At 42.7% G+C, this 12,174-nt stretch overlaps 2 protein-coding genes across 2 annotated transcripts in view; both read right to left on the reverse strand.

Annotated features, from left to right (window-relative positions):
* LOC149194781 (uncharacterized) lies at positions 1 to 1,470 on the reverse strand. Its single transcript, XM_089405167.1, has 3 exons — positions 902 to 1,470; positions 625 to 697; positions 1 to 500 (listed from the first exon to the last, which is right to left on the reverse strand). Exons 1-3 carry the CDS (start codon positions 1,141 to 1,143, stop codon positions 354 to 356), a joined length of 462 nt encoding a protein of 153 aa, XP_089261293.1. The 5' UTR covers positions 1,144 to 1,470; the 3' UTR covers positions 1 to 353.
* LOC149194782 (uncharacterized) overlaps positions 1,470 to 12,174 on the reverse strand; it is a 27,548-nt gene continuing 16,843 nt past the window's right edge. The window contains exons 3-4 of the mRNA XM_089407792.1: positions 2,152 to 2,268; positions 1,470 to 2,030 (exon numbers count right to left, since the gene is read on the reverse strand). Of these exons, the coding sequence (XP_089263918.1) occupies positions 1,470 to 2,030; positions 2,152 to 2,268 (678 nt within the window). The remainder of the gene's footprint in view (positions 2,031 to 2,151; positions 2,269 to 12,174) is intronic.

Raw genomic sequence — 12,174 nt, forward strand, 5'->3', positions numbered from 1 at the left:
TGACCATAAACCTGAGGTGATCAGCCTATTATATCATTAATTAAAAACAATTCATTAATTTTGTTGACTGAGCCAACCTGTCCTTCAAACTAGAAAAAAATTCACAAATAAAATTCCCTTTTAGGGGCCAACTTGGTCCTTCATTTTAGACTGGTTTCATAACGAAAATCATCATATTTGGAGGGGCCGACTTGCACAGCTCAGAACCAATATAAATTATTCAAAATTCTCCTAGATTGGAAATAGTTGATTCAGAAATTTTGCCTTGTATTATGCAGTCACAAATCTCAGCAACACAGTTATAGAGTTGGCAAGACAAGAGCGGATGCCACTGTACAATGTACAGACATGTTTCAGGAATTACTCTTCTTCATATTCCGCCATTTATCCTTCAAGTCAGTAGGTAAACGTGACTTGTCAAAAATCCCTTTCCCATGTTCCCATATGCGTTTCCACGGGATTCCATTGGTTTTGCCCATCGCAAATTTCTCCATACCTTCCTGTGTGAAAAAAAACTGCCCTCAAAATGAGCCAATGATCCACGAACATGCAATCAAAATGGTTACTAATAAAAACATGCAGAAAGAGAAAAGAAAAATTAAGTCTGCATGAAAGGAGGTCCACCTTCAAAGCCTCCTCTTCAGCCTTTGTCCAAACTAACTTATTCCTACGTGCACCAGGCAGACGACAGGTTCCTCTGCACATGACAACTAGTATAGTAAATTGTTCTAAAGCAAAAGATATTGAACGTTTTATCTTTTCATTCAATAAATCCTTAAATGATGGCTGCCAGGAATTTAGCTTCGAAACAAATCTTCAAATACAGAAAGTGATGGATTAAAATTTAAATGCTGTGGAAGAATTCAAATTCCTTGTGTCCCAAGATTGTGTTCCTAAATACCTCATTGTGGATTTCCTATTACGTAAGTGGTATTTCCCATCATCAATATTACCATCTTCAAGATCTCCACCATGCATATCATCGTCAGCTTCATTCTGTTCACATGGTAGATCATTTTCAATTCCACCAGGTCTTTTATCTCCATGAACAGAAATTCCAGAACTTTTGCTAAACACATGTTTTCTCTTGGAACCTGAACTAAAATCACTTGTATGACTAAAAATCTCTTCAGAAGTCTTCATTTTGTTGGCACATGCTTGCCCTCCTTTTTCACATTCCTTATGATTGTTGTTCCGTGCTCGCTGTTCTTTACCTTGGACTGACCTGATATTTAGGAATGCAAGTAATCTCTTTTTGGATTCTATAGCGTCTTTCTTTGCTTTTTGGTAAGCTACAAGGGCTCTTTTGTAAGAACAGACAAGGCAATCAAAAGTTTCACCTGGAATAGTAGATGCATCTAATTGAAAACATTTTTCATGCACAGCAATAGAACACCCACTGCAACAAGACAATACTCCGCCTTCTCTACATTTGAAACAAGTCTGTTCCTGACCATCTTTAGATGGTATCAGTAAGGTAACTCCTCTGCCTCGAGTGAATTGCGTTCCCTAGTAGTTGTGGCTTCTGAATTGCTTTCCTCCTTGGGTTCATCTGTTTCTCCTTCCAAGCAACAAACCCCATCATCTCTCCTCTCACTACAATGTGAATGACCATTAGAAGTTGACTTGGTGCCACTTGATAACTGCTGTAATTTTTCATCTCCAGAAATGTGGATTTCTAGTTTAGATCCAATATCCCGCATACCATTTCCAGTAGTTGTTTGAGAATCTTTCTGAAAATTCTGTGTTGAAGTGCATAAAGAATTGTTCTGGCAACCATTTTCAGAAACACTATATGTTTTTTCAATAATGCATTCACTTCTCTTTTCAATATTAGACTGAGAGCTATCTTTTCCACCATGCTTTAACCTCTTTTCACCTTCTGAACATATAGATTTGTATGGCAAGTCTGCTTCTCTATACAATCGCTTCCGACCTCCACTATTGTTACATTCTTTTCCTGTTGGTGATGGATGTGTATAATGTAACAAAGAAGGAAAGTGTCGTCCCTTAGAGACATCATAAACCAGCTGTAAACCAATAAATTAGTATTGTAAGCCAGACTGACATGAATGTTTTACACACACAACCAGAAATATTATTCTCGAAATAATGTCAGTCATCCAATATCAAATTCATTCTGCACTTTACCTGATCAAGAACTGGTCTGTTCAGAGAAGCTTTCTTCATACGAACAAATTGATGTAAATCATACTTCAATGTTTCAATAGGATACTTCTCTAGTGTAGAAAGACAAGCGTTTTTATCCTGTGAATAACAACACAATTGCATGAAATTATAAAAAATACCATACTCAGTACCTGCAAATTTCCTCAGAATGTTAGGAAACAAAATGAATCAAAGATAGAGCTCGCTGTAATTCATTTTTAGAATAACACGTTGAAAATGTAAAGCTGCTGATCACTTTTGGTAGTTATCACAATACCAAGGACAGACACTGATGAAATGCAAGCATACCAATGTGGGCTATGTTATCTATCTGTGGGTATCCCATTCCATCACTGTATGTTCCCTTGCAGAATGTCTCTGCCACTACTTTAAAGTTCAGACCACTGAACTACTCAACTGCTCTGTTTGCAGCTGGTACAAAAGACACAAGGTGAGCATATAATTGACTTTAGCAGAAGCAAGAATTTAATCTTGGGAGGAAAAATGGAGGTTGAGCAGGAGTATTGGAGAATTAGGGTTTTGCAGAACCTAAGGCCAGAAGAGGAGCAAGCCAATTCAAGTGCAGGATCCCATGGAAGGTCCCCCCTATCTTCTCTAAAGAAGGTACCCAGCAGTGTCGGCAAGGTGGGGGTATTAAGGGATGTGTACTAGGCGAGAAAACCACATCAAAAACTTTGGCGAACAATGGATGGTCAGAGGTGTTTAGGCAAAATGACATTTCTGACAGAAGGACAGTATCAGAATGAAAAGCACTTTATGATGTTGCTGGTGACAAGACTAAGTGTCAAGTGGAAGCAGGTGTTTCTGTCCTGTGCTATGTCCTTGTACCAACAGAGCATTATTTGCATGGTTACAAGGAAGAAGTTGGATGGCCAGAAAGTATCCCCAAAGTTTTTACTGTTCATAATTTGGTAGAGGATGGCCAAGGCAACGAGGAGTTTATTTTGAAGGAGTGTATTCAAAAAACTGAACTTCTTTCAGATCCGAACTCTGATGAGGATATTTTGGGTGTCAATAAGGAATTTAGTCTGAAGGTGGGCACTTCAGAAGTAAGAGAGGAAAAAGGTGGTGGAGATAAGGATTTAAATGGTGCGGAGACGGTTGGTAGTAGACTTGTGGTTAATTCAGGTAAGAAAGGTGAGAATGCATAAAACTGCTAAAAACAAAGACAAAACTAGCCATAGCTGAAGATGTTACGATGAACCAGGTAGTCGAGACTCGAAATGTCCAATAAAACCTTGACAGGACAATTCTATGGAAGGTATATATCTGAGAAGAACTTATCTCTCTGGCTGTAGAGGGTTTGGAAATCATCGCTAGGGTACATCCACACACTCATGAGGGATAGGTTGCCTTCCATTTCAGAATTAAAGCAAGCGCAGCAAATATTTTGATAACAAGAGGATTTTAGGGTTCCATGTCCTTAACCTTGAAGAAATGGTTTCCCTACTTTGATTCTAGGTCAAAGAGGTTTACAGCACATCATTTTTGGGTTAAATTGTTAAGCTTGGCATTAGAGCTCTGGTCAGTCAAAGTTTTATGGCTATTAGAAATAACCAGTGTTGAAAAAGTCAGAATCAGCAAAAAATCAATGAGGGTCCTAAAAACATCATTTCAGAAAAATCAACAAAAAACTTGGAAAATTTTGGAAAACAGCAGCAAATATTAAAAAATGCAAAATATATTCATTTTTTTCAGATTTTTAAACATATAAAGCAACAACAGCATCAAATAAATACATTGGCACATAAATATGTAGAAAGCACTAATATATATGATGTAGTGGATGTCAAACAAATATGATACATCAAAGGCAATAGTAAATCCTGTTAATTCCTGATAATTGTCCAATCACGAACTCAAATGTGGAGAACCAATACAAAATAGCATCACATATATAAATGTATCTCATCATCATGAGTTATATGTACAATGGCAAAACAAAAAATCTAACAGCTAGCTATCTGATGTCAGTGTCCTCTCCCCCTTTTAGAAGAAAAGATGATGGGTTGTTTGCCAAGCCTGCCCTTAGCAGTGGTGGGCCCTAGCCCTGCACCAAATGTCAAACAATGACTGATGGGTATGGAACTGTGCTCTCCTATATCTGTAGAAGCTGGTGTTGATGCTGCCATATTCTCCTCCTCCTCCTATTTGTCATGTCCCTTCTCAAACACATTTGTAACAGGGTGCTGCTACACAATTTTGCACAATTTTGGCTAAAGAAGAGAACCCATCATTTTCGACTTAGGGACTTAGAAGGCAATTTGACTTAATTTGGTTGCTAGTGGAATGTGGGGGCCACCCACATGGGAATTCGAATTGGCCCATTTGGATAGCTTGGAGGGAAAGTCGAATAGGTGGATGGAGGGGCCCATATGAGGCAAGGGAGGCCCAAGGAGTTATAAGGAAGGAGCAGCTCTCATTTTGGGATTCATTCATACATCTCGCAAACAAAATCACTTGATTGTTCACTCTGCTGTTTAGCTGAGTCAACCGGCTGTTTAGCCACGAATCTCTCAAGCAAGAGATTCAACCTCTACTTCGGGGGACCATCCGTGCCCGCTCTAGAGAAGCAATTCTACAAGGATTTCAGGAGTTTTGGGGCAATGACGTAGCACCACCAACTAGCGCAGAGCAGGAAGTGCATATTTCTGGGCAGCTAGAGAATACGTAGAGGGATATAGAGGCCAGCAAAGATCAGGTTGTTTGCTGAAGAGTTAGAGAGCTGAGATAGCAGCAATAGACCAGCATTCTTACTGAGTTTACAGCCAGCAGAGCCAGCATTCCAGCAGTTCGAATTGTTGGGCTAGGGGGCAGCGCAAAGGCCACTCAACAATTTTTCGTGGAGCTTAGGAGCAGGTGTCTTAGGCCAAGAGCTCACCCAGGAAGTCAAGGATTGCATAGCAAGGGTCAGCCCAGCACTTTGGGGTCATTTCCAAGAGGATTTATAGGTAGCTTCCAACAGATCGAATTTTACAGTTGTAGCTGAGGTTGGGCTCCAAGGGGGTCGAATTTCAGAAGTCTAAACCAGCCAAAATCATTTATGGGTTTTTTACAAGGATCCTAAATATAAATTTTCATAATTTTCTTAGCAACAGACGTGGGGTTTTAAGCCGTATCTTTGCAGCAAACACTGTAGAATTATTGGGGATTGAATAGTGCCATTGGGTTTCGATTTTGGGAAGTTCAAATTGGGCCAAACCATTTCTGGGTTTTTGTGGGTTTTCGCCAAAGAGTTTGTGGTTGAAGTTTCATCATTTTCTACACCGGAGGAGGAGTTTCTTGCAGTCCCTTTCCAAGCAGTAGTGAAATTTTTTGGGCAGCGCAGAGCATTAGAGGAGCAACCATTTCCAGCATTTGAGATCATTGTATTATCACCTGGGTTTTGTCACGCTTGCCATTGAGGCAAGCCCAAGTGAATTCCTCCATACTACTGTACTTGCTCCATTGATTAATAAAATGGCTCAGCTGGTTCTTAATTCAAGAGTTTTTATGAGCATTTGCCAATTGTTTAAAAATTTTGTGTTGTAAATCGTTTTTCCTTTGCATATCACTATTTATTTAAGTTTGGAACATTACAGTGGTATCAGAGCATGATCTTGGCCTAGCTATGGGAAATTAGCCAGAAGATCATGGAAGCTTTGGGTATGAGTGCACAGTGACGAGTGAAACTAGAGACAAACCCATGGCTCAAGGGAAATCCAATATGCAGAAATTCTGGGGTAGAATTCATTGGGACGATGAGAGGTTGGCTCAGTTGAGGAGGGTGACAGACCAAACCCATCCTCACCCTTACAACAAAAACGTTAGATGTGAGCAGGCCATGGAGGTGCAACCATCTACATCGTGTGGGGAAAGTCAACCAGATCAAGGCTCTCCTAAAAAGGAGTAGACAAGACAAAGACGGTTAGAGGGTGAGACCAGGGGGCGCTTTTGTTGGTGGAGACCTGTCTTTAGATATCAAGAGCCTAAAGAGGAGGTTGAGCATGATGCTGAGACCCCACAATTATTGAGGTATCTGGAGCCACGACAGTTCCATCAGTTTCAGGCCAACCTTTTAGCATTAAAAAGGAAGGTCGTGTTAATGCGAGAGGCGATTCTGTAGCAAAACGAGGAGTTGGAGGGTATGAGAGTGATTATTGACTCACGTTGGGGAGCAGTTGGATTCCCTGCTGGTGCAGCTAGAGTGCACATTGGAGCGTGAGAGCAACCCTCTTCGGGCATCCATAAACGGGGCTAGCAACACTGTTAGGTTACCTTGGCCCATTGGACAGAGGGAGATAGAGCTACCTAGTCAAATTGTATATATTGACCACGATAGCGAGATGAGAAGACCTGAGTTGCACAGGGTGCAACATCTGCATGTTGGGGTTGTTCTATGTGCAAGAGTTCGTGCATTCGATCCCTCTCTTGGGGTTGGGTGGCGAGAGATTCTGAGTTGGTACCCGGTGGAGTGGACTATGGAGATGGTAGTGGACCTAAGTAGAGCTCAGCAGGAGTTTCCAGGGACTGGGGATGCTAGAAGCCCCCACTGGCATTGGGATCCAGGAGGGACTACCTATCACTTCCCATGTATGTCGGTTGACTACAACCGGGATGGTGCAGTTGACCTAGCAATTGAGCATGCACATTCGCTAGGGGAGTCTCGGTCAGCACCAGTGGTCGACCAGTTTATGGACAGACTCTTTTGGTTTTCTTGGTATGGCATTTTGACACGGGATCATTGGGTGATCAACATACTTTGGCATGAGTTTGTCAAAGGAGGTGGCATTGGCAGGCCACCAGACAGTCCCTTGCATGGAGCTGGTGGCTCTTCACTTTTGTGCGGGGCACAGAGAACGCATAGGAGTGGAGCAGTGGTGGCATCATTGCTAATACATAGAGAGAATCGCTTCTCGGATCCCTCAGGGGGGATTTGGAGGGAAGATCCATTCATCAGTAGGGATAATGATGCAATGGTGGAGGTGATGATACTAATCGGATGTGGCCTAACACGTAGAGACATAGCTCTAGGCCATCATATCCAAGGATGTGTGGGAGCATCTAGCGTTGCGCAATGGTCTACAGGTGGGCATGGAGATGCATGGTGGTGTGTTGTAGTGTGTTGGACTGTGTTGCGGAGTGGGAGTGCCTCACATCGCAGTGAGTACATGCGGGGAGTGACAAGTGCAGTGACACAGGTAGGAAGTAGGACGGTACAGGATGGCATAGCTGCTGCCGAGAGTATCCAACAGTGTACAGGGGTAGGTCGCGATGTACAGTGGCATGTCCAGGAGTATTGGGTTGATCAGTGGTATGCAGGGGCGTATGGCGCTGCACAACGAGGTCTTGGAGTGTTGCCTCCAGGGACACACGGGGACGGAGATACCAAGCATACCTTTGGGTGTAGTTCACCCAGGATTGATGGGGACACAGATGAGTGATACTTGATGGTATCCACAAGGACTCACACTCCTGACCCTCTTCTACGTCACTTACAGGAATGGGCGATTTGGTTGTTGTCCTTTGACACTCTAGGCACGAGCAGTAGGGGACGCGAAGCTCACCCAAGATATTTATATGACACTTGGTGCGATAGAGGGGAGACTTCTTGTTGGGGGCATCGAGTCGGTGTGCAAGTTGACAGCCACAGGTCGAGGGATGAGGTGATCACCGACAGGGATGGCATATCATTCATCATTGATCCTATGCCTAGGGAGCTGGTCATAGGGGAGACATGTTTCACTCTTTCCACAGGGCATGTCTGGACCATGCATGAGCAAAGGATACCGTGTGCGGCTGAGATAGTTGTCCAGTATGTATCTGAGTTCCCGACATTGTATCGACACATTCTCTAGGGGGAAGGTAGTCGAACCAGTGGCGATGGTTGGCAAGAGCAAGATGTATTCGCATACACTGAGTCGATTGCGCGTATCAGATACCCATCTATTGGTCACATTCAGGGGGTAGCTATTTGGCACACGTGGTTTCCAATGGTCATCAGTACTACACATTGGCAAGCACCGGACAATTTAGCATGCCTCGGATTAGTTCATGATGTATGAAGCATATATACGGGTGGCATGCATGGACTAGATAAGAGGGCCAAAGGGATTCCATCAGTTGTCAGGGCTATGCCACAACAGGTCTGCCTATGGGATGTCGGGATTCAGTTGATCGATAAATCACTTGTGGTGAGCGGAATTGTGGCAGAGAGTGATATAGTTCGCTCTTGGGATGACACATGGGGGTTCACAGAGGGTTTCGTCATATGGGGAGGCAGACATTCTTTATTGTTGCACAGGTTCAGAGTTAGATTTGGATGGGTAAGCCTTGGTGCCATGGAGATGCCCAGGCAAGATGTGTCTCACCTCTTTTAGTATTCCACCATTGAATTCCAAGAGAGGAGGATATTGTCTGTGCATGATGGGGAGTATGACATAGTCAGAGTAGCGCAACGTCAACATGGTGGCACCACTCTGGACTAGCACGGAACTGGGGCGTCACAACTCTTCATAGCTCAATAACCTTTAGGGATGCACCGGCTACTGCATGGGGAGATCATACAGATCTTTCATCGGGATTTAGCAAGTCATTGATGGAGCAAGGGACTTTTGGTACTTGCACCGGGCAGGATAGTGAGTGGAGTGAGTGGAGCTTCATGTTGGACAGGATGGCCTGGCATCCTGGTATTAAAGGATTCTTTCATATCAGGACAGTGCTGAGGTCAGGGACGATTCAGTGGCACATCTTGGACCCTGGCATATGTTACAGTGACAGTGGGGAGCAACAGTTAGAGAGGATGCTCGTTCAGGCATTACTTGAGGACAAGAGATTTTTTGGAGCGTTGGAAGAACTTGCCGGATGAGGATGCCACGTGGGAGGGTGAGCACATATTGGAGCACCCAACTTTGAGGTTGCTTGAGGGCAAGCAACATTTGGGAGGGGAGGACTGTCATGTCCCTTTTCAAACACATTTGTAACAAGGTGTTGCTACACGGTTTTGCACGGTTTTGGCTAATGAAGAGAACCCATCATTTTCAACTTAGGGACTTAGGAGGCAATTCGACTTAATTTGGTTGCTAGTGGAATGTGGGGGCCACCCACATGGGAATTCGAATTGGCCCATTCGAATAGCTTGAAAGGAAAGTCGAATAAGTGGATGGAGGGGCCCACATGAGGCAAGGGAGGCCCAAGGAGTTATAAGGAGGGAGCAGCTCCCATTTTGGGATTCATTCATACATCTTGCAAACAAAATCACATGATTGTTCACTTTGTTGTTTAGCTGAGTCAACCGGTTGTTTAGCCACGAATCTCTCAAGCAAGAGATTCAGCCTCTACTTCGGGGGACCATCCGTGCCCACCCTAGAGAAGCAGTTCTACAAGGATTTCAGGAGTTTTTGGGCAGTGACGTAGCACCACCAACCAACGCAGAGCAGGGAGTGTGTATTTATGGGCAGCTAGAGAATACAGAGGGAGATAGAGGCCAACAGAGATCAGATTGTTTGTCGAAGAGTTAGAGAGCTGAGATAGCAGCAATAGACCAACATTCTTGCTGAGTTTACAGCAAGCAGAGCCAACATTTCAGCAGTTTGAATTGATGGGCTAGGGGACAGTGCAGAGGCCACTCAACAGGTTTTCATGGAGCTTAGGAGCAGGTGTCTTAAGCCAAGAGCTCACCTAGGAAGTCAAGGATTGCATAGCAAGGGTCAACCCAACACTTGGGGGCATTTCCGAGAGGATTTACAGGCAGCTTCTAGCAGGTCAAATTTTGCAGTTGTAGTTGAGGTTAGGCTCCAAGGGGCTCAAATTTCAGAAGTCTAAACCAACCAAAATCATTTCTAGGTTTTTCTGGGTTTTTGACAAAGATCCTAAATATAAATTTTTTGAGCAACAGAGGTGGGGTTTTAAGCCATATCTTTGCAGCAGACAGTGTATAATTGTTGGGGATTGAATAGTCCCTTTGGGGGTCGATTTTGGGAAGTCCGAATCGGGCCAAACCATTTTTGGGTTTTTGTGGGTTTTGGCCAAGGAGTTTGTGGCTGAAGTTTCATCATTTTCTAAGCACCAGAGGAGGAGTTTCTTGCAGCCCCTTTCCAGGCAGCAGTGAAATTTTTTGGGTAGTGCAGAGCATTAGAGAAGCAGCCATTTCCAGCATTTGAGATCATTGTATTATCACCTGGGTTCTGTCACGCTTGCCATTGAAGCAAGCCTAAGTGAATTCCTCCATACTATTGTACTTGCTCCATTGATTAATAAAATGGCTCAGCTAGTTCTTAATTCTAGAGTTTTTATGAGCATTTGTCGATTGTTTAAAATTTGTGTTGTAAATCGTTTTTGCTTTGCATATCACTATTTATTTAAGTTTGGAATATTACACTATTGCTCCTCCTCCGTGTCCTCTTGTTGCCCCCGTTGTCGTACTACTATTGGTCCCTCTTCTAACCGTGCAAGTGACTCCTCCACGATGGGGAAGCTCAAACTCCACCATCCACTTAGACAATACATTAATATTGTCCAAGGAAATGGCATCCGCATCTAGTGTTTTCTCCATTTGCTTCACCCATAGTCGAAGATTGTAATCGACATACACCAAGTCATTAAGGCGTGAGGACTCCAACACGTAAGAGTGTCAAAACAAAAATTAATGAGTCCTGACTCTTGAGGGTCATAAATTACAATAAATGTAATTGCTCAGTTGAAATTCAAAGTTATAACATGTTGCACTTATTTGAGTGTATTTTCTCAAAGACACTCCAATTGCGCTCACAGCTCGAACTGCTACAAGTCTTATTGAGGATTATGATGGTGAATTTCTGTAAATTTGGTACCCTTGAACCATAGCTTCAAAACCAAACATCTACGGCAAAATAAAGAAAATTTAACATAATTAAACTTTCAAATAAAAAATAATTGAATTCAAAAAAATCTAGAATTCTAAATTAGTAAATTCTAAAGCCATGACTTGTCACTTACGTGGCATGAAGGTGGTCCTTCACGAATCAATGTTTTAAAACTCCGACTCGGGTTCGGAAACGGCCGAGGGTCGGCTCCGATTCCGACTCTAACTCATTATCGACTTGGCCACTTTGATTTCAATGACTCGGTCGTTGTAAAACATACATCAAATATTAATTTTTTTATGAAAAAACATAATTTTAAAGATTTTCATTCATGTTTCCAAACACAAAGCATTAGAATATCGAGAGAAGACAACATATGATCAAAGTAGGCTCATGAATATATCCATTCTATCAAAATGGTACCCAGTGCAATGTCTAATGCATACATGATATAGAGATCAAAACAAAAACACATAACCAAGGAGGCTCTAAATGGCCTCTACAACAAAAGTAAACAGTAAAACATCACTAGTCACCAATACTACTGGCTACTGCTAGAGAAGCTAACATCATCTAGCTCAGACTCTGAATCAGTGTTAGATAGGGAAACCCATGGCTCCTCCTCATCACCATCTCCAACTACAATTGTAGAAGTAGTAGCACTAGCAGGCGCAGCAGCTGCACGCTGAGATAAACGAGATATGTGCTTCTGTCGTGGCTGAGTAGAGGAAGTGTTTGCAACTGGAGGACTTCGAATTATGCCTGGTACAAGTAGATCTGCATTCAACTAAACATTATGTTCAACAGCAACTTCAGCTAATGTCTTTGTCTATAAATCCAAATCAATACCAAAATCCTCATCAGAATCAAACTTTGTTGGATGACACTCCATTACCCAATCTGATGTTGGATCAATATCTTCCAACACAATGGGATCTGTATTAGGTCTTTTGTTCAGCAATTGGTTGTGTCTTAGTCGAAGATTGTATTGGACATAGACTAGATCATTTAACCGCTTTTGTTCCAAACGGTTTCTCTTCTTCATGTGAATCCTCTCAAAGATGGACCAATTGCACTCACACCCAGTAGCACTGCAAGTTTGACTCAAAATACAGATTGCAAACTTCTGCAATTGAGGACAATGTCTACCAAATGCCTCCCA

Source organism: Pinus tabuliformis, chromosome 2_2 (genome assembly GCF_031772625.1).
Source record: "Pinus tabuliformis cultivar Carrire ecotype Pingquan chromosome 2_2, CPIR1, whole genome shotgun sequence".
Taxonomy (NCBI): Eukaryota; Viridiplantae; Streptophyta; class Pinopsida; order Pinales; family Pinaceae; genus Pinus; species Pinus tabuliformis.